Here is a 23,321-nt window from a genome sequence, read left to right on the forward strand (position 1 = left end):
TGACTCGGACTTTTACACCAGTGACTTGAGACTCGACTCTGACTTGCCTGACATTACTTGAGACTTGACTTGAGACTTGAGGATAAAGACTTGAGACTTACTTGAGACTTGCAAAACAATGACTTGGTCCCACCTCTGCAATATACTTTCAGGTTCAACGCTCAGATTTTATTATTACAAATGAGGCATGTTGCCATGGTAACTTATGCTGCAGATTTGCTGAACTTTTATGCTCAAGACGAGAAAAAGCTACTGCCAAAGGATGCATCAGTCCTCTGGAAAGTAGCGTAAATAAGAAACTGAATTTTATTCATTCATGTTTTAGGTGCAACTTTATTTTTTTTCCTGTTGGTTGTAATTAAAAAAACTAATTGCTCACAGCTGTTTGCTGGCTTATAGTGAATTCTGTCTACAGAGGCATTTCCAGTCTTAAGCGTGCAGACAGCTTTACTCCTGCCATTCTCTATGATGTTTCAACTGTTTCGTGTGAGCGTGCTCACAGCTAAATTTGGAAACTCTGGGTTGGTCGAGCTGATTTTTGCGACCACTTTGCGGTTGCTGATGTTGGGATAAGTGCAGCCACGTAACAGAAAGACACCCCGAGTCTGTTGAACTTGATCATCACCATCACCTGTTGAGCTCGTTCCTGATGCTGTCCAGCTCCTGTCGGTCCTGTCGGACCGCCTCCTTCTCCTCCGTTGCTAGGTAACGCAGCCTCATGGCTTCGAGCTCAGCCTGTTGTTTCTTCAGACGCGTCATGGCGTTTTCCTGCTCCCGCTGCAAAAAACAAAACAAGAGAAACTATGAAGCTGTGAATGTTCGTTAAATGTGAGCAGAATCAGGTTCTCTTTCACCTCACGTAACCTCAAGATCTTCACTGTGACTTCCAACACGTTTGACTTGAACCTTGGCATTCAAGCACCGGTCAACTGATCAGATCTGAACTGAGAATATTTGAAAATAAACCTCTGACCCGTGCGCTGAAATGTGTGAGTTCAGATGCCAAGAAAGTGTTTTTCCAAATTGCACACAGAGCACTGTGGTGATAAATTTGTCTGGTTTCACATTTTCATAAAGCTGGCCTGAGAAAAATGCCGCAGGGCTTCGAGAGAATTCACACGGAGACCAACAGCAACGCGGTGAGAACTCAAAGGAAACTTAATAAAAAATGTCCAAAAGCCGTATTTCTCTCAGCTGCTCGGGCCTCCAGCTCAGAGTTCCCAAAACCGTCCCGAACAGCAATCTGAGCCGAGTCAGCTGGACGCTCATAAATCAACAAAACCGTCTGAAGAGAGAAAACAAATGTGGCGTTCCTTCAGACCTTTAATTATAAATGTAAAGAGTTATCATTTAAAGGCTGCAGGTTATACATCCAACAACCTGCAGAAAAAAAAATCTGATATAAGAACATAAAAGATTGAAGGTGATGACATAACTCCAACATATGAACCTACTGTCTACGAGAAGGGATAAAAAGAGCATGTGCTGTGAAAACCTCGCGCTTTCGAACCGTATTTAAGACATAATTAAATGTAAACAAATTATCAAATAATCTAGATTAAAAAAGTACAAAGTCTTTTTTGGTCAATAAAATAATAAAATGGGAGAAAAATAATGTGAAATCTCAACATACAAAAGCATAAAGTGATGTTACCAAATATCTTTTTACTTTTAAATTAGAAAAATATTACATATTCAACACGAGACCAAGAGAAGCAGAAAAGCGCACTGGGAGAATTTTCTACTTTCAGTTTATTAAAAATGACCGAAAACGTTGAATAAATATGAAAACAGCTGCAGATGAATCATCTATTGGCTAATCATTGCAGCTCACGTTTTATGTAGTGATTGGAGAAAACAGTTACTGGGGTATTTCTTATTATTCTGACTGTCACCGTTAAAAGTGACAAATATCTGGCTACACGTGAACCCTGGAAGGATGTGTGAATGTTTCCAGCACTAGCAGAGGGTCAGCAAGTCATCAAAATTACTCATAACCCCAGTCGAGGGCTGCCGCTAACACTTATTTTTGTTATTAAGCACATTTGAGAACGAATTACGTGGTTAGAAATGATGATCCAGAAAAGTGGTTAAAGTAAATTCTCATGTTTGGTAATTAGTTACCGCTGAAGGTTTAAAGTTATAGTTAATTAATCAGTTAAACCACTTCTTAAATGTATTAATTAATCTGATGACTAATTTCATGATCATGTGATTGTTGTTTGGTCTGTAAAACATCCAGCAGTGAAGTCTGATCTGTGTAACAGTCCACAAACAAATTTAAATATTTAAATTAAACTGAATGAGTCATTTAGAAACATCTAATATTTGCCCTTTTCCTTTGAAAACAGGGTGGTGGTTAGCAGCTACTCAGCTGTGACATTCTTCTCATGTCTAATGTTTTGCTTGCAAAGTTGCATTTGCAAAATCTAAACAAATAATTTATTTCATTATAAAAGACAGAAAAAGCTGAATATTTGGCACATTGTTTTTTAATATTATTTAAAGAATTGAAATATTGAAGGGATTGCATAAAACACAGAGGCAAGCTGACCAGCAGCTTCATTAACATTTAACAGAATGTGAGACCAAAAAATGCAGGAATTTCTTAAAGTAGAAACATTTTGTCTGAAAAACAGTCCAAAATATTTAATCTGTCATATGTCAGGATCAAGACTGGCAGCACTTAATATCAAACTATTACATGTTTTACTAACAGGTAAACAATTAATCAAATCAACCAATTGGGTTTTAGGTTTTTAGGGTTACTTGCAGGATGAAGTTTGTCTGGGCTTTAGCACAAAGGTTTTAAGTCACTTGGCCACTGGTTTTGGTTTATGGCAGCTTTATGCGGTAACCTGTTTCTTATCTTCATGCTGTGCTGAAGATCTGGAGGTTATCCACTGTTCTGACAAACAGACTAAAATATTTAATATCTGATGGCTGAACAGCAAACAAACAGTAGGAAGTTATGACAATCAACACTTTGGTTTTGTTTTTGTTTTTGTCTTTTTGGGGGGTGGGGGGGGGGGGGCTTCTTATTTCTTATCATGAAAAAACTGAGATGCTCTCTTTAACAGCTTAAACTAAAAATTATGTTGATTTATTAGGTAACTGATTTTTTAAAATATTTTTAAATAAATGATTTTCACAGGGGAGCTTAATGTTCTTGCTGCACCTCCCTGTTGTCTCTGGGTATGACAGCTGCCTTCCACTATCCACAGATCGGCACATTTGAGTAATCGCTGATTCAAAATTGACTGTAGGCATGAATGTGAACCAGAATGTTTCTCTGTGTTCGGCCTACGAAGGGCCGGCAATCTGTCCAGAGTTTACCCTGCATCTCTGACCAAGCTTGCCAAAATGAGCTGGGACAGGCTCCAGCTCACTGCAGCCCTGAATCAGATCAGCTGTTCAGACAACAGATGGATCAAAGGTCTATGAAAACAGTGAAAGCTGTTTTGTCTAACTTCCAAAATATTAAATTTATCATAATTGAAAGGCAAATAAAAGCAGCAAATGTTGACAATTAAGTTAATTCTCCCTAAAGCGAATGGCAGTGTGTGGTTACGTGATGGTTAAGCACTTTGTTTTTGATGCACTCAAACGATGAACTCTTTTGTTTTTCCCCAGCAGAAAGAGTTTCACTGGAGTCTGTTTTGATTTTTCCGTTTTGAAATCGGACGACAGTTTACATTTTTAGAGAACAAAATCCAAAAGTCTTTAAATTTACAGAAATGAGGCCCCAAAAGCGGAAAGTTCAGAGGAATTGTAAAATGGGAACAAAAGCTTGACGGTTAATATGTAATCATGTATCAAAATAATGGACAATAACTTTCCATTGATGAGCTAATGGATTTACTGACTAACTGCAGCTTTATTTTCTTAGTATCCATTAGTTACAGTGCAGATTGACCATGATCTCATGGAGAAGGCGCACCAAAGGTCGAAGGCGATCCTCTAAATTTAACCACTAAAAGCAGTTGTTAAAATATCTTTAATAGGCTGAGCAACATTACCATCCCATACTCAGCTGACGGCGCAATAATGAGGAAGAGTGCGAGCAGCAGAGCGCAGGCAGTGGGGAGGTGATCGGAGAGGCTGGAATCTGTCTGTGCGCTCGGCTGATAGAGAGCAGATCGAGCAGCCGGCTCATTCTGGATGGGAAAACCAACATTTTCACATTACACACACACAGAAAGCTTCCACTTTCACACGGCTGATCGCCTCCTCACAGAAAAAACACACCATCTCTCACTCACACACACACACACACACACACACACACACACACACACACACACACACACACACACACACGTGTGTTGACACAGGCTCAGCTCTCTGTGGACCATTAACAGTCTGTATTACAGGCCGTTTTAGGGCTAATTACTAGAAAAACAAACAGGCTAAACATTTTCTCTAGTGCCCGCTGCCAAGGACAACCTGAGGCTGAGTCCTGAAACAATCAGAGGACGAGGTGATACCGAGGCCTCAACAGGGGGGTAGGAGGAACGGGAGGCACAGAGAAAAGTAGCTAAAAGTCAGGACTCTGAAGCAGATATTACACAGTTGGGCTCTGAATCACAGCTGACAGCATCAAAATAACCACATGGACAGTTCTAACAAAATGTGGTCACCTACCCGAGAAGTGTATTTGACAGGACAGACATAGTTCTGGATGAAGGGGGACCAGTGGCCACGGATTGTAAACTAAATATAAGGCAACACAATTAATCTGATTTTGGCTTCCACCAATTATGAAAACAAAATAATCTGTATAAAATTATTCCGTTGGTTCCTCTTTCTGTTCAGCTCCCTTTAGAGGTTGCCACAGCAGATCATCTCCCTTCATCTCGCCCTACCCTTAGCACCCAACCCTATCACAACAACTATCATGTCCTCCTTCACGACATCCATGAACTTCTCTGTGGTCTTCCTTTTTTCCTCCAACCTGTCAGAGCCATCTTCAACACTCTTTCCCCAATATATCCACCATCCCTCCTCTGCACATGTCCAAACCATCTCAAACATGCCCCTCAAACCTCAACCTGAGCTGTCCCTCTGATATTCTAATCTTGTCCCTTCGGGTCACTCCCAGTGAAAAGCATCTTCAACTTCTCCCACCTCCAGCTCGACTTCCTGTCGTTCATGCATCATAGCAGGTCTCGCTACCATCTTGTAAACCTTCCCGTTCACTCTGCTGTCCTGATGTCTTGTTGATTTGATCCGTCCATCTATCTTTCTGTTATACTCATTTCTAACCCTGTTCATCCTGCTCACTCCGAATGAAAATCTTAGCATCAGCTGAGGTAACCAAAGGAGAAACTTCACTTAACAAAAGCCATGTAGAAGAAAGCTCAAGGTATGCTTTGACTCTAGGGGCAAATGCCAATTTTTGGAAGTTTTTGGTATTGTTCATTAAATTAAAAAAAGAAATATAAAAAGCTTTGGTCACCAAAAGCGATTAAATTAATGAAATTAATCTCAGCCTCTACTCAGAAGTGTCATCTCTTTGCAGATAAGATAAAATCCACAATCATGCAGCGATAATATTTATATTTCTCCATGAATATGCAAGCGTCCAAGTGGACTTCAACCTGCTCTTCAAGTTTTTTTTGTGACTGGTCATTTATCTATGATCCATCAACTACGACCTTCAGGTGCATTTAATAAAATATAATAGGCACAACTGCTTGTCCGTGGTGTATAAACACGACCTTACTGCTCAAGCACAGACCTCCCTCTCCCCGGCCACCTCCTGCAGCTTGTCCGGGGGAACACCAAGGCGTTCCCAGGCCAGCCGAGAGTTGTAATCTCTGCAGCGTGTCCCGAGTCTGCCCTCAGGCCTCCTCCTGGGGCCTTTTTACATCCTTTGATGTAATCGAGAGACTACGAGCATCTTGTGTAGAGCATCTAGCATGTGAAGCCCACTGGTGTGGTTCAAATCACAAAAAGTCAAACAATCAAAAATCATGACAGAAAGAAAGTTGGACTTGGAATTTCCAGTTTTATAGACGTTGAATTGGCGTATTTTTCATTTTTCAACATTAGTGGTACCGCTGTATCGAAATCTCTGAATATATAGCTGTGTCTATTATATCAGACTGTTTGAATAAAAGAGCATCCATCTTAAGTTCCTGATTCTTGAAACACATTCAAATGAAATGTTTAAACAGACCGAAAATATAAACTGAGATAAAATGATATCCATGACCACTGTGAACCACAACACAACATCCAGCCTTCACTGCTCCTTTATCAACGGCTAAAAAAACTGCTGTGAGCCTGAAGATGAAGACCAGGCTGGATGCTGGTTTCTGGGATGGATGCTCCGAGAATGACTTCTCCTCCCCTGCTGTCTGACCCTCCATTACTCGCCTGTACTGTCAGAAGTCTTGAGCAGCTGGGTGGGGGATGCCTCGTACAAACACTTTCATCCCATCGCTTACATGTGGACACACTTTTCTATAATCACATGAAGTTTTCTGAGCAGCTCGCCACCTGTGGGAGTTCAGGGGGAGTTTTTCACCAGCGCTCTGTGAGCTTGTTTAGAGACATGACGGATAAAACACGAAGGAAATGAGGATGATTAGAGATAAACGAGGGTTCCTAGCTTCATATACAGAATCTCTGGTTTCCATAAGAAGCTGGGTGAGCTTCACACACAAGAGCAGTTTTGTAAATCACTTAACCCACATTTTGGCCGTCTGGAGAAAAACAAAGTGGAGTTTAAGTAATAAGGACTCACAGATGTTTTTAGAAAATGTGCAACTTACATTGTTTGAGTAAAGCACTATACAAATACAGGCCATTTACCATTTCCTCAGATGAAAAAAAAAAATATCAGCAAGTTTTATTTATTCAAGAAGTAGACTGATGAGAAATTTGCCAATTTTAGGAAATAAAACTGGAATAAAATGTTTTTGAATATAGAGACGGATCAACAAGTTTTCAGAATTGAAGTCATCAATTTCATCTTGAGAACTCTTACCATCATACTGATATAATTATTAAGTCAATATCACAACCAGCAGCCTAAATAGTGTAATGTTTGCAGGCTTTTCAACCTCACTAATTAAATGTAGCACTGAGCAGATGAGATCTTTGCAACAGAGGGTTAAACATGCCTGCAGCTCTGTTATATCTGCTGTGTTTGAAGGGTTAAGGTCCATATGTTCAGGCTGCAGGGACATGCAGAGTGGAGGTTTAAATGGTAAATGGCCTGTATTTATATAGCACTTTACTAGTCCCTAAGGACCCCAAAGCGCTTTACATATCCAGTCATCCACCCATTCACGCACACATTCACACACTGGTGATGGCAAGCTACATTGTAGCCACAGCCACCCTGGGGCGCACTGACAGAGGCGAGGCTGCCGGACACTGGCGCCACCGGGCCCTCTGACCACCACCAGTAGGCAACGGGTGAAGTGTCTTGCCCAAGGACACAACGACCGAGACTGTCCAAGCCGGGGCTCGAACCGGCAACCTTCCGATTACAAGGCGAACTCCCAACTCTTGAGCCACGATCGCCCTCGTTTAAGACCAATAAGCAGGAGATAAAAGCTGCAGGAGCAGAGTTGAAGAATGCCGTCCGTCTATAATGGAGACCGAAACATTTAACATTAAGCACTGGGTTTGTATTCACTCTTTGAAGTGAAGTTTCAATGTATTAGTAGCACTGAAATATCGGAGTTGCGATACCTAGTTAAAGCTGAAGTTCTTATTTGTTCAATCTTTAAAACAAGCAGCGACACACAAAATAAACGATTTAAAAATAAATTATGGGACCAAAAGCTCAATAATCTGACCAAAATCAGCTTTCAAATTTACAATGTTTCACGTTGGTTGTTTGCATATTATAACTTCAGTCACCACAGTGAGCTGTAGAAAGAACGGCACAAACAGTGACAACATGCAGACGAGTGTGTAAAGCTGTGATCGAGCTTTTTGTAAGACCAACTCTGAACCATGTCAATCACTAAAAACTGCAATTCTGCCCGACATATTAGTCGTTCACCTAAACTGTGATGTCAACACAGGCCTAAGCTTAAAACTCACTGCAGTAAAGACCAGAAATAAAAATCAAGCCCATCAGTGTTGTTGTAGAGCAAGAAGTCAAAGCGGCAAACAAAGTGATCATGAAGGGTTTTCAAATGATCTGAGAAAGTCATCTTTTCCAACTGTCACAAAATCTTCCTCTGTCATCTGGGAATCTCTGTGTTACTGCATGGAAATAAAAGTGAAAAGCAGTTAGAGACTAAACTGCTTGTGCACCCATGTCTTCTCAACCCTGCCTCAAGCATGCCTGGTGCCAGAAGGCAAATACAGAGCGCTAGTCTATTCCTGGGGCAAAACCAGGCTCACTTAACTTTAAACAGCAATGTTTTCCTGGACTTAACCAAACTAAACCTATCTGAGTGGAAATGCAAGAAAACGACAAGAGAAAAAACAAAAATGATCAAAATCAGCCTCAGCTTTATAATAACCATCCAGAAAATGCTCTACAAACCAATTTTCACTGTTAATATCAACCAGCTTCCTAACAGCTTACTCCATTGCAGAGTTGTGGTGGGGGGGCTGGACCGAAGCCTAGCTCAGCTGTCGCAGGGCGAGAGGCAACTGAAGTTTAATTAACGGTCAATTTACCATTTATTAACAATGGTTATAGTAGAGTGTTTCCCATTTTTCATTGTTTGACACATTCTTTTGGCTCCATTTGAGGTTTCTGTTCCTGAGAAATAACTGATGTTCATTACCAGCTCTCTGACCGACAAGTGGTCAAAAACGTCATTTCTATTCCAACTGTTTGCAATTTGTGTTAAATTCACGTTCCCAGTGGAGCTGCTTGGCTCTTTATATTAAACTTCTATGAACTACCACTGTTTGCCTTTCCTGCTTTGCTTATGTGTTTTCAGCCGCGTGCTTACTTCCAGATGGACTGAAAACCATCCAGCAAAGCAACTGTGTGGAAAAAATTTGAAAATTCATCATGTGTAGAGTATTATTCCTTAAAATCTCTCAGTACCGATCAAACCCTTTGACCCTCGCTGTCTGGGACAGCACCCCTCACCCTGGGACTCCATAATATTTCAGGAATGACCAGTGGGAACCATCAGAGTGTCCACTGAGACCAGTAACACTGAAATACCCTCAGACAACATGTTACATCTGCTGTTTGACAGACAGTTTTATACAAACACACTCACGGCGTCATGAGAGAGGACACTTTTAGTCTGGATAGCCCCGAGGGGAGCTGAACTCAGCAGCAAGATCACATGACCAATGAAACCAAGACATGATGGAGGTTAACTGGTCCAAGCAGAGAATGGACCTTCAACAAACTGTTATAAAACTTTAACCCCCGGCAGACTCTTTCCCATGGAAAAGGATTGCATTTTTCTACGTGGTAAGATAAAAAGCATTTGCAGGTATGTGGGCACATGGAAGATGCTGCACTTAAAATCAATAAAATAACAAATACTCTGTGGCAATCAGTGGAGTATTGAGCTCCTAATCGTGATGACCAACTCCAACTCTACTGCTACATCTTCAAAAGGTCCAGAAGAGTGAAGAATGTTATCTTGTGTGACAGAAGTTTGTGCATCGCCAAATTGTAATCTAAGTAATTCTACCCTGTATATGTACAGTGGGGCAAAAAAGTATTTAGTCAGCCACCGATTGTGCAAGTTCCCCCACTTAAAATGATGACAGAGGTCAGTAATTTGCACCAGAGGTACACTTCAACTGTGAGAGACAGAATGTGAAAAAAAAAATCCATGAATCCACATGGTAGGATTTGTAAAGAATTTATTCGTAAATCAGGGTGGAAAATAAGTATTTGGTCAATAACAAAAATACAACTCAATACTTTGTAACATAACCTTTGTTGGCAATAACAGAGGTCAAACGTTTACTATAGGTCTTTACCAGGTTTGCACACACAGTAGCTGGTATTTTGGCCCATTCCTCCATGCAGATCTTCTCGAGAGCAGTGATGTTTTGGGGCTGTCGCCGAGCAACACGGACTTTCAACTCCCGCCACAGATTTTCTATGGGGTTGAGGTCTGGAGACTGGCTAGGCCACTCCAGGACTTTCAAATGCTTCTTACGGAGCCACTCCTTTGTTGCCCGGGCGGTGTGTTTTGGATCATTGTCATGTTGGAAGACCCAGCCTCGTTTCATCTTCAAAGTTCTCACTGATGGAAGGAGGTTTTGGCTCAAAATCTCACGATACATGGCACCATTCATTCTGTCCTTAACACGGATCAGTCGTCCTGTCCCCTTGGCAGAAAAACAGCCCCATAGCATGATGTTTCCACCCCCATGCTTCACAGTAGGTATGGTGTTCTTGGGATGCAACTCAGTATTCTTCTTCCTCCAAACACGACGAGTTGAGTTTATACCAAAAAGTTCTACTTTGGTTTCATCTGACCACATGACATTCTCCCAATCCTCTGCTGTATCATCCATGTGCTCTCTGGCAAACTTCAGACGGGCCTGGACATGCACTGGCTTCAGCAGCGGAACACGTCTGGCACTGCGGGATGTGATTCCCTGCCGTTGTAGTGTGTTACTGATGGTGACCTTTGTTACTTTGGTCCCAGCTCTCTGCAGGTCATTCACCAGGTCCCCCCGCGTGGTTCTGGGATCTTTGCTCACCGTTCTCATGATCATTTTGACCCCACGGGATGAGATCTTGCGTGGAGCCCCAGATCGAGGGAGATTATCAGTGGTCTTGTATGTCTTCCATTTTCTGATGATTGCTCCCACAGTTGATTTTTTCACACCAAGCTGCTTGCCTATTGTAGATTCACTCTTCCCAGTCTGGTGCAGGTCTACAATACTTTTCCTGGTGTCCTTCGAAAGCTCTTTGGTCTTGGCCATGGCGGAGTTTGGAGTCTGACTGTTTGAGGCTGTGGACAGGTGTCTTTTATACAGATGATGAGTTCAAACAGGTGCCATTCATACAGGTAACGAGTGGGGGACAGAAAAGCTTCTTACAGAAGACGTTACAGGTCTGTGAGAGCCAGAGATTTTCCTTGTTTGAGGTGACCAAATACTTATTTTCCACCCTAATTTACGAATAAATTCTTTACAAATCCTACCATGTGAATTCATGGATTTTTTTTTCACATTCTGTCTCTCACAGTTGAAGTGTACCTCTGGTGCAAATTACTGACCTCTGTCATCATTTTAAGTGGGGGAACTTGCACAATTGGTGGCTGACTAAATACTTTTTTGCCCCACTGTATACCCTATAATGCTACCCTGTGTTCTTCTTGTGGTCCACAATATTTTGAATGAAACACTAATCCATCAAGTTTTTTTTCCACTTATCTAACGCAGGGTGGTTGGGGGTCAGAACGTGTCTCTGGTATCATAGGGCGAAGGGTTGAGTACACCCTGTAAAGGTCCCCAGGCTAACACAGAGAGACAGACAACCATTCACGCTTACAGCCAATTTAGAATCACCTAGCACACATCTTTTTGGATTGTAGGAGTATCTGGAGAGAACGCGCAATCTCCACATGTAATGTACTAAAAACTGCACTACTGAGTACATTATGTGCACTTTTATATAAGTAGATTTACATTACTGCAAAACTGATACACAGACTGTATGATTATAGATAAAACTGCTGAAATATTTCAGAACGTATGCTTCCGTTTAACCTTTAATTTTTCTTTTTACCTGGATCTTTCTCAACTTCAATTGATGTCTCTTCATCACAATACACTGATGTTTTGACAAAAAGTCATAGTGGGCATTTCTTTATATTCTGTTTATAGTTTCAATTACTTTTCCAAGGTTTTACATCATTTTAAGCTCACAAAAGAACAAAAAGTACCTTATTATTATTATTATTATTGTTAATAAATAATTGTATATATTCAATTATTTACTTGAATTCTAAAAATATAAGATTCATGGTTTTTAAAATGGCCATCTGCAAATTCCAGCAACGGCCTCAGTAGCAGTTCAAATGTGAGCGGTACCCAAAGCTAGAAACAATAGATTCTTCGGGGGGAAAAAACCTGCTAAAACGTGAAGCAAAATGTACTTGAGTGGCCTAGAAATGCTGGAAAAAAAAAAAGGCATTAAAAATAACCCACTTTTGCATAATTTGCCCATCAGATGCAGGCAGGTGGTTTTAATGTTGTGGCTTATGATTATATTTGACTTCTATGGTGGACTTCAGTTCACATCAGAACAGCAACAGCCCCTTTTCTTTCCTCCATAAACTTGGATTTTGTATCAAAGCCTTTGTTACTGCTGGATCTGCAGAAATAAACTGGCCAAGAAGTCTTTGCTTCTTTCTTTTCAAGAAAATGACCAAGTGTAATTCTCTGTCCCACAACACCTAGCTTCTAAAAATACCACATTTACGCTTCTCGTCCCAAAACTTTAATCTCTTTGTGCCCTAGTATTTTTTCTTTGAAAAGACCAACTTAAGCTCCTTGTCCCAATATTTTGAATTCAAAAAGGCAGGGGCCGACCCTCTGATCTAAAACCACAGTCCTGTGTGGGTATTAATTCTCCAGCCGCTTGCACCTCCTGGGTAGAAAAGCACATTATTCCTTGGACAAGAATTTTTATGATCTGACTTGAGCTAAACAGCACGCCATGCGAGGCGCTGAGAGGAGAGAATAAATAGGCGAGTAGAGGCCGAGAAAAACCAAACAAGCGGCGGCTTTAAAAACCGCGGCGCACCAAGACGGATGGTCGTGTAAACACAGGCCTGATATTTTATAAAAAGCGAGAGTGTGACATCTGAATAGTTAGCGCCTGACTAGCTTATTGCTCAACGCAAACCCAGGGAATGATTAATAGGTGGGGGGTGACACTCAGAGCTGAACCCCCTTAGAGGTGCATAAATCACTCTGTGTTTTCTTTACAATGATGTGGCACTTAAGAGAGGGGAGGAAGGAGGGATGGGGAGGAAAAACCAAAAGAAAAAAAAGTGAGAACAAAGATGGGAAACGAAAAGGAAGGCGAACCAAAAGGAGGCAGACAGGAGGTACAAGGAAGGATACGTGAGGCAGACGAAGAAAATTAAGAAAAGAAAGGAGAACTAAAATGAGGAAGAAGTTTGAACGTGATAAATAGTGAAGACACAAGAGAAGGAGAAACTGTCAAACAAGAAGAAAAAAGGAGACAGGAGGAAACAAAAGAGGCGAGGCTGCTGTAAAAAGGAAAAATGAAAGAGAGACGGAGAGCGAGGGGGAGGAAAAATGTCCGTCCAGTTTTCCAGCTGGTTAATGTCGGTAACAGTTATTAGTTTGTCAGATAAGGTCTGTGCGTCTGCGTGTGTTTACATTAGGCTTAGTCTGACTAAAGCCCCACTTAGTGCTGTGTGTGTGCACATAAACGTCTACCCTTGTGAGGACAAGTTTCAGTTGTAGGCCTGTGGAGTGATGACGTGCTCACTCACTTTGTGACAGACCTTCAAAGGGTTTGGTTTCAGGGTTTGGGTTGGTATTAGGTTTAGGCATTTAGTAGTTGTATGTGAATCAGAGTCCTCACAAAGATAGGTGGATGAGTGTGTATGGGCTGTTAAGAACTGATGGCTGTCTACTTCAACTCTGCTAAATATTTGACTCCAATGTAAAAACACACTTCGTTCTCCTCCCGTTTTCTTTCTCCTTCAGACATACAAACACACACGTGTGTCTTTCCAAACTTGTGAGGACACAAAACCAATACAAATCCACTCTTAATCCTCAAACAGCATAGATATATACACTTTGATGCTTTTTGGGCCTCTGACCACAGAGTGTATACTGTAAAAGATGCATGTAGCAACGTGAAAGTGCCTTAAATCTTTTTAATGACCAGCAGAGAGCAACTCCTCTGTTTTCAAAAAGACTGCTTTCATGCCTTACAACGTCATGGTCATGTTTTAAGTGATGGTCCCTATTAGAGTAGAGTAGAGCAGCAGCAGACGTCACTAACCAAAAGCTGAATTCCGGTTTTCTATTTCCATCTTTTGCTGTTGATGCTTTCACGTAACTTCCCATGATGCACCAAACATTACTTCTCCACTCTTTGCACACCTTCAGCTTTTATCCAGTTTCTCTTGTAGTTTAAGTTCTGGCCTTTTTGTTTGTCATCTCTCTACGCTCCTTTATCCTCTCTTTTTACCCCCTAGCTGGTCATCGATGGTCACTCCCGCTCAATGAGACTGTTTTTAATGGAAATTTCTTCCTGGGGTTCTCCGTCTAATATCTGGGGCTTTATTTAGGGTCCTAATGTTACAATATAAAGTGCTTTGAGATTATGTTTAAGCTATGAACTTTAAACTAAAGTGAATTACTCAACTTGGCGACTAACTGCAGGGTGATGAAATCTGTCGCAGCATTTGGACCAAGACACTGAATGGCAACCAAACATTCACTCTCACATTCACACCTACAGCTAATTTAGAATCACCAGTTAGTCTAAAAAGAACATGTTTAGATTGAGGAAATAAAAAGACAACACCAAAAAAGGTGACAGCAATATAAAGTCTACAGTAAGTTTTAAATTGCCTTAAAACTCAATCACACATCTACATGCTGCTGCATCCTCAGTATGATGTGACGTGTGTGGAGCTATGGTTGGTTTCCTCTGCTCACTCTATGTCTTTAAACAGAGCACTTACATGTCCTAACACTGTCAGCTCATCTCTAGCAGCAGATTTAAAAACCTGCAGCATCCCCTCACTGAAAAACTACAATTATCTGCTGTGAAATATGACCGCTGTCAAGACGGTCCGAGGTCAGCTCCTCTCACTCGCTTTGTTTTAATGGTAAAGTTTGGGTTTTGTTTTTGTCAGTTTCAGGTACTGCTGTCATCATTCTGTCCTGTTCTGTTGAGATTCTGGACTACTAGTCTTGTTTTCATCCATCTGGTTACTGATGTCATTACATACTGGAATACTCTATGAATATCAACTTGGAATGTAATTAACATTTAGCTTCAGATGTTATTGCGCTTTTCTAAAAACAAAAATAAGTAACTGTAATTTGCTGAAAAATCCTTTTTATGTTTGGTTTGTTATGAGTTTTTAAACACATTTACATACTTAACAGGGATAACCACTGGCCCATATTTTTATACTTAGACAACTAGCATGAACATACCTTTACAGCCCATACTAACATGCAAACATGCATTGTTAAGACTACCCATCCTTTAAATCTGTAACCCCGGTATAAAAGTTTAGCACTCTACAGTAAACAGCTCCTATAAGAATCACATCCTTCTCTGGGTGAACCATACCTGTTTGAATCGAGCAAGCTCCTTTAAGGCACGCCCCCACTGCTGCTTGTAGTGTAGCTTGGATTTAGTGGCGGACTCCAGCTTCCTCTCCAGCTCCACCTGACAACGAAAAACACCTTTTGTGCTTTTTTCAATAGCATATTTATTGTGTTGCATTTTTTTTGTTTTCATTTTTAGTTTATTTCTTTCAGTATTGCTTTATTTTTACTTATTTTAGAGTTATTATTGCAAAAATGTATTAATGTTATTTAACCCTTTTAGCTTAAAAAGGTTATAGAGCACTGTTTTATGTAATATTGTAGTATTACATGTTGTATAATAATTTTTATTATTTTAGACTTTTAGCAGCTTTTTTTAGCATTTTCTCTAATATTGCTTTATTTCACTAACTAACCTGTGGAGTGCAAATTGTGTCATTTTCTTTGAGTTTCATTAAATTTCATCTTGTAATATTTTTATATATTACATCTGCTCTGTCCCATCAGCTTATCGTATATCTGTGAAGAAAACCTGGAAACCTGCACAGAAAGGTGATGTACAAATAAGGTCTGTCAGTTTTTTATTTCTTTACTCTTTTGCTGTAACTTTGACTTTAATTTCATTATAATGAGTACCGTCTTTCCAGGTAGTACTATTCCTAAAGCAGCTGCTTTACCTTCTCTAGGGTGAGCAGGTTGATCTCTGACTGCAGTCTGAACTCGGGTCTGATGTTCTGTTGTTCTCTGAACAGCTGGAACTCTTTCTCCAGCTGTTTGTACCGAGACTCACCATCTGCAATCTGCACAACAGGAGCACAAAGAAAAGAATAGAAGAAGTCACTTGACTTTACAATCAGAATCAGTCAAACAGATTAATCCTCAATCTCTACCTGCTGCAGTAACCGTGCTCGTTCCTCCTCCATCAGTCGGACTTTTTCTCTCTCTAGCGCCACCCGGTGGTCGCACTCCTGTCGCAGTCGCCTGCTGCTCTCCTGCAGTTCCCTCTGGGTCAGCTCATGCTCGGCCCGCAGCTCCCTCTGCAGCCTCTGAGTCTGAAAACAGAGATGCACTCACTTTACTGTAGAGAAACGGGTTGGTCAGTTATAATCTTGACTAGAGTGAATGTCACTGCCTGGTCACTTCCTTCTACCTTTGTATGTGTGAAATATACGTAGACTGCATGCATTTCACATTCTCAATAATCAATACATTTTTAGATATTACATTTTGCAGAGAGCTAAAATCTACAATCTACCAGTGAACACTTTGACTGCAAGAGTAAAATGGTCTGCTTAAATGGGGTCTTTAAGAGATCTCAGAAAAAAATTATTATTATGATAATAATACTAAAAATGTTAAGAAAAAGGCTTTTACATACATTCTATGGTCAAAATAGCCCTGGAGAAGCTTTAATGAAGACTTCTGTGTAGCATTTCACCTTTAATCTACATTTTAAACATCAGCACAGCCGATGTTCTGACTAAAAGTGTTTTAAAAGAGCCAAAAATCTAAAACATACACTTGTATCTTTAGATTTATTGAAGTGTCTTTGTTATGCTTACATTTTCTATAATAACAAAACCTGCTATAAAGGGTTTGGTCAGTTATAATCTTGAGTTTGGAAATGGCCACATAATTTCTAGTCTATGTTAAACAAGAACTACAAAAAGTACAGTTTTACTGATAGCTGCTTTTGAAGTGTGAGCTATTAGCATTTGGAATGAATGAAGAATTGGTTTTATATATAACGTTGTACACAAGATGGTGCTACAATGTGTGGCATAAAAGTCATAAAGCGGTTGAGGTGATGGATGATGACAGATGCTGATAAATTACTGAATAATGCAATGATCCAAACACTTCATGTGATGTCTGATGATCAATTTTCTGTCTACAGTCCTCCTTCTGTCAAGCAATTCTTAAGTGTTGACAACACACTAAAACACACATTTACAGAATTACAATTACAATAATTTGTATGAATATTATGAGCCTTTGATACTGTATGTTGTGTCATCAGCTAGCATCAGACCTCCAGCTCAGCCTCAGCCAACTGTTTCTCTCTCTTCTCCAGATCAGACAAAGTCTTCTGAAGCTGCTCCTCCAGCAGGTTATACTCCACCTCCTGCAAACACACACAGATGTGTAGAAGTGAGCAGGAGGGACCTTTCAGTAAAACTTAAGCATATATTGATATGTGAATTTGTGTAGGCGGGTGTAGACTCTCCACCTTCTTCTTGACCAGAGCTTCTCTCTCTCGGTCTCTCCTCCTCCACTCTTCTGCTAACGCCTGCATGTGGCTCAGCTCCTTCTTCCTCAGCTAAAACAAGCATATTTTATAAACGTTATATAATAGTCGACTCCTACAGGAAAAAAAATTGTTCAATTTTTGGCAAAAGTAAGAAAATATATGAGCGCTGTAAGAATCCAATAAACTGCATGGAGCTAGTGGTTACCTGATCATCAAACAGATCCTCCTGCTCCTCCTTCCACATCTCCAGCTCCAGGGCTGTGCGGTACTCCAGAGTCTCTCTGGGGACTGTAAGACCCAGTGGCGCTGTGTGGAGGCTGGAAGCTGCAGGTCTGGGCACTGCAGGGTGGAAGGATGGCTGTGAGCGAGGTGCAACTTCATTCTGTAGATATGTAGGAAAATAAACATGTCAAAAGTGATCTAGTTGAGCTAGAAACAAACAACAACATTTTACTCCAAGTAATCTGTGGTGATAGAAGACTAGAAAGACTTTTTTTTTTTTTTTATCTCTAAAAGAAAACTAGCATGGACAGAAAAAGGTTGTTTTTAGAGCAGAACACATTCCCAGCTCTACAGTGTTTATATAGTTTTATTTTTGGAACATGACTCAGTTAAAAACATATTTTTCAAACCCTGGCACTCAGTTTATCCTTTGAAACAAAGGTTTACATCCTGTTTCTTTAAAAGGCACTTATTGTAGATGACGTGCTTAAAAATCCTTTAAACCTTATAAAATCAACTAAAGCTGTGACTCCACATCCAATACTTTGTGTATCATGTTGGAGAGTTATGAACTGAAAGCAGCTTTTATAGAATAGCACTCTGTACCACAGATGGTGCAGCAAGTAAAATAAGTCAGTTTTCAGTCTGACTGATGGTGAAAAATGTTGCACGGAGGGATCGACTAAAACACACCTAGGTCATCTAAATCCAGAATATTTTTGTTCTTTATCTTGTTGAAAGGAAGATGCACCATACTGGCTGTTATTTGCGCTGCTCTCTCACCTGTGATGAGTCAGACACTATGACCTCTGTGGCTTTAACCAATCCCAGGTCCTCTAGCGTTGCCATGTAGCCCAACTCTGCCACCTTCTCACTAGGCCTGAGAGACAGATAGAAATGCAGCTGTTAAACAGAGGTTAATCATCATTACGTGATCCATCAGTCAGTCTGGTTTCTACCGGTGTTTTTGGACCACAGGGATCCTGTCCAGGTGAGTCTGTCTCCAGCACTGCTCTCCAGTTGATCCCAGGAATCTGCTCTTCTCAGTGCTCAACAGCTGAGAGAGTTGGATGGAGGCTCGTCCAATCAGCTGGTCACGGCTGGTTGTATCTCTATGCCAAACCTCCACCACCAGAGGAACTCTACAACACACAGTTAAAACACATGAAATCCCCCCGCTGCTTTTTTAACACTTCTCCTGAACTAACACCAAACTAATGAACATTCCTGCATTTTTTCTTTCTTAATTTCTGCTGTGAGATTTTAGAACATTTGTTACCAACCGGTTCACTTTAAAAAGTGGAGCTCATCTCATCAAGCATAGCTGGCATTCATGTACAAAGCTGCAGGAGTATGAGCTGTAGCAGGAGAGCTCGTGCTGCTACACTGAGATCAATGAGGCGTCATAAGAGAACAAGGACAACTATCGCAGGCTGCAATTCAAAACTGTGTTCACAACATTATTTATGAATCCAGTTTAAGTACGAGTGAGCCATCTTTCTCACAAAAACACATCCGTATACATGTTCCCCAGCCTCACTACTGCACAAATACAATCTGATTCTATGGAAACACTGTATCAGGATAACAATGTTTCCTCAAAGAATAAGAAAGAAAGAAAAACCAGGTGACTACCAGGGGACTGCATAGTGTTTCTGTTTGCTGCTGGTGCGGGACGATGTCATCGGTGACATCTCGAAGGTGGGACGTCAACGTGTGTGCATGTGACAGTGAGTGAGTGGTCTATGAGTGTGTGTGTGCATGGCTGAGCCCCGGACCCTGTGGGACATGGTCACCGCTCCCTGCTGGACGCTTATGCCTCTCCCTGGGATGTGGGTGCTTGTTGGTTCCGGGTTGCGTGACTGGATGCTCTGGTGTGGCCGTTGGCCCGCTCCCTTTGTGAGTCAGGGTAGCTTGATCGATCTCGTTGGTGGGGTGGGGGGGTGGGGGGGGGGGGGGGGGGGGGGATTGCTGCGTGCTGGGTGACTGTGTTCTCAACTTGTAACAGGGTGGCCGGCCTCTAGCAGGTCCACTGCCTATTGCCTCTGGGAGTCTCACCCTTTGGCCATGGGCACCCCATCTGGGGCCTCCATCCTTCTCCTCCTTGGATGGATGCGCGGATGTCGCAGTGATGTGTGGCCTTGGGTCCTCAGTACTCTTCAGGGTCTTGGATGGGAGAGTTGCCCTGGTTCCATCTCCATCTGTCTGTTGCTCTTGTGGGGTTGTTACTGCAGCTTCCCACCCTCATTATCAAGTCAATTCATGACAAATACACATAAACATCTCTCAGGTGATTAGTATATTTTCTCATTTTTGTGTTCCAGGTGCTGTATGTTTGTTTTTCTTACAGGTGCAGCAGGTGTCGATACATTGTTCATTTCTATTTGTGCTCCATCCTATTATTATACCCCCCACACACACTTTTTCCCCTGCCTGTCCTACCTTACACATTGTCATACTTTATCACATATAATGTAATAACTGAAATAACACAAAAGGAAATGAATAAATAATCAGATAAAAGATTCACATGAACACAAGGAGGCTATAAAGATTTTATATAGCTGTTTTTGGAAAAGCAAAATGTGTTTGGCACCACAGTGCACTCAGATCACAACTCTGATTGCAAAAGCTGCCAGACAGGACAGGATTTAAAAATAAAAAAAGGGCATCATGTTCATTTGCAGTGACCATTCCCTCAAAGGTGTCACAAAACATAACAGCAAAATGTTCTCTACAGCAGAACTAAGAAAAAGGAAATCACTGAAGGGTTCAATGGTTCAGGTTTTTCCTTTAATTTTTCACCCATTTATGTCATTTATACTGTCATGAAAAACAAACTTTGAAGTAAAAGGAAAAGATAATTATAGATGATAACTTAAAAGGAAACACTATTCGAGCTGTCATTATAATAGGTCTGGAGTTATTTTTCCATCAGAAGAGTTTTGTGCCTGTTGGCTGACACAGAGTCAGAGAGCTGATCCCTCAAGCAGGAGGACAAAGAGCAAACCAACGATAAACCCGACAGCTCAGCTTTGTTTAAATAATGTATGAAGGTGAGATGGTTTCTTTGCACTTATTTATGTTTTACTGTGTTATCATTAAAAATATCACCACTGGACCTTTATAACTATACAAGGTAAGTTACACTGAATATTTTTTCCTGATAATATTTACTGATACTGAATGAAAGTGAATTATTTAACTGCGATCAACATTTGATCTCCTTCCATATGTTTAAAGCATGATATTAAAAACAGGGTCCATCAGTTGCAATAATAGCTGCACTTCTTTAAATTTTGATGGAAGAATGAAGTTTTTTTCCCTACCTGCTGAAGGTTTCCTGTAGCTGCTGTGGCAGGGCAGCAAAGTCGAAGGCGCAGTAGGACTGAGGCAGAGACACCTCCGTGTTCCTCTGCAGCTCCACAGGAGGGTTAGTCATGATCGGAGCAGCACTGCCAAAGAACTGGTAGGAGTACCTGAAGTGTGACAAATATACAACCATCAATGAACAGATAAAATTAAAACCACTGCACTAAATATTTGGATGGATTCCTAAATAGAAAATTATCTCAATCAAACACCAGACAGAAGTCCATGAAATCTTACGATAATAATTTTTTTAAAGGCATGTTTGTTATAACCGATTTTTTAAAATAAAATGTTAGAAGTGATGATTGTGAGTAAAATACAGGAAAACTACTTCCTCTATGTTGAACAGTTGATAAATTAACCATCCACACTTATACAGACCTTTAAAGCACTAAAGGTAAAATCAGTACATTTATTTGTACATGTTAACAATTAAAAATCGTTACTGGCCCCATTAACCCAGTTTTCAAGATACTTAGCAGGTAGTTTACATCTTATGGTTTTTGAGAACATATAAACAGGTTTAATGGCACTGATAGCATTGCATGATTGCAAGTCGCAACTGGGCTTGTTTTTTATATGGGAACGAAATCATGGCAGACAGGATTTGTAGGTTCTTAATGCAAATAATTTGTGTATTTCATTAATAACAACTTTAGGCCCAGAAATTTTAGTTATGCAGCCAGACCCTGAACCTCAACAGCTAACAAATAGATGACCACTCAGGCTACAGCCTCAGTTTCTACCTGTTAATGTTTCTAAAGTAGAATCACTGTGGCGATCGCTTTGTGCTGGTTTTCATGTTTGTTTTGTGTTGCCGGTGTTGTGCTTATATACTAAGAGAAAGATCACGTGTGTGCTCATTAGGATAGTGCATTAGGTGCCGGTATGTTGGGGTGTGGCCTATTGCCTTATATTGTAAAATGTAACTATGAGAAAATGCATTTCAGGTGACTTTACGGAGAAACAAGAAACTAATGCATCACATTGTGTAATTAATTAATTTCTCCAGTAAATACTTAAGTAACGCACTGCATTATTTGTAAAACCAGTAATGACTCAGAAAAAAGAGGAAAAATACCTCCAACAAACCTTCGACCCACAGCATGCAATTAATTTGCAAGAATCGAATGTCTTCGATATCTTGCTTAGTGATGGTGATGACTCTCAAGGCGGAGTCAATGAGAACCCCGTGAGAATCGATAAGGATATGAATTAAAAAGTAATATCAATAATGGCATCAGAATCGCTAAATTCTTATCAATTCAATTGACATAATATTTTTTTAATTGTTGTTGTAAACAAGCTGCAATTTCTAATGCTTGGCACCATGTAAATAAAACTGAATGGAAATTAAAATGCTTCCTCCTGACTCAGGCTCAATGCTGCTGAGTGTTTGACAGATATTAATGTGAACATCTAAAGTTCCCTAAAATCTCTGCACAGCACCGTATGTGGAAAAACTCATTCTGACAGCTGAAAGCAGATAAAGTGTTTCACCTGAGCGTAGCAGCAATGGGGTGGGGTAAGCTGAGGTTTCCCAGGCTGCGAAGGTCCAGAGAGAAGCAGTAGTGATGAGCAGAGGGGGGGATGGAGACTTTGGGAGCAGAAACACTGACGGATGACATTCCACCATCCGCTGCAGCCTCAGGCTGTCTGGGCAGCGATGCTGGAGCCTCCAAATCTGTAGCTGGACACCAGTGAACAAACTTCAGCTCTAAACCTTTCAAACTTCTCGTGTGAAAATGACAGCTGCTTATTTTAAGTCCTACCTGCCAATCCTGTCGGCTCTCTGCCGTGCCGGAGCTCATCCAGCAGACTCTCTGCTTCGCTCTCTGTATGAGATGAAGGAGGAGGGAGAGGAGGACCCCGAGGACCAGGATGTGGAGGAGACCCTGCAGGCTTATGGACTGGAGAAGAGCTTCGAGGTCTCTGTTCAGCAGGAGGAACAGCAGGAGACAGCGCTCCACTAGCCTCTTTATTCCCCACAGACTGCTGAAAGGACACAAGACCATGCATCATGACATGTAGTGTGATAATCGGACAACAACTCAGGTCCATCATAAAGCATAACAAAAACAACCAATGCATCAGGAAGTTATAAAATCACAGTGGTAAAGAAACACATGAAATCTAGTCTGAGGCTCTATGCAGAGTTCTGCTCTCCCTCCAAATTGCTGTGAGTGCAAAGATTCATCCTTCATTCATCTCATGTAATTTAGAGCTGACA

The 23,321-nt window shown here is 40.9% G+C and overlaps 1 protein-coding gene across 3 annotated transcripts in view; it reads right to left on the reverse strand.

Moving 5' to 3' along the window:
- cep120 (centrosomal protein 120) overlaps window positions 1–23,321 on the reverse strand; it is a 35,992-nt gene that overhangs the window by 3,829 nt on the left and 8,842 nt on the right. Inside the window, exons 8-19 of one of the 3 annotated variants that reach the window (XM_085295441.1) lie at window positions 22,864–23,086; window positions 22,592–22,775; window positions 21,049–21,198; window positions 18,679–18,861; window positions 18,503–18,599; window positions 17,703–17,879; window positions 17,477–17,566; window positions 17,279–17,371; window positions 16,137–16,298; window positions 15,924–16,046; window positions 15,269–15,367; window positions 632–777 (exon numbers count right to left, since the gene is read on the reverse strand). In XM_085295441.1, the coding sequence (XP_085151567.1) occupies window positions 632–777; window positions 15,269–15,367; window positions 15,924–16,046; window positions 16,137–16,298; window positions 17,279–17,371; window positions 17,477–17,566; window positions 17,703–17,879; window positions 18,503–18,599; window positions 18,679–18,861; window positions 21,049–21,198; window positions 22,592–22,775; window positions 22,864–23,086 (1,727 nt within the window). Of the gene's footprint in view, window positions 1–631; window positions 778–15,268; window positions 15,368–15,923; window positions 16,047–16,136; window positions 16,299–17,278; window positions 17,372–17,476; window positions 17,567–17,702; window positions 17,880–18,502; window positions 18,600–18,678; window positions 18,862–21,048; window positions 21,199–22,591; window positions 22,782–22,863; window positions 23,087–23,321 lie in introns of all 3 variants that reach the window. The other 2 variants (XM_085295440.1, XM_085295439.1) reach the window with 2 other exon arrangements.

This window comes from Mchenga conophoros, linkage group LG12, assembly GCF_057382185.1.
Source record: "Mchenga conophoros isolate Kocher_MC1m ecotype Shallow Benthic linkage group LG12, M_conophoros_male_GT1.1, whole genome shotgun sequence".
Lineage (NCBI taxonomy): Eukaryota > Metazoa > Chordata > Actinopteri > Cichliformes > Cichlidae > Mchenga > Mchenga conophoros.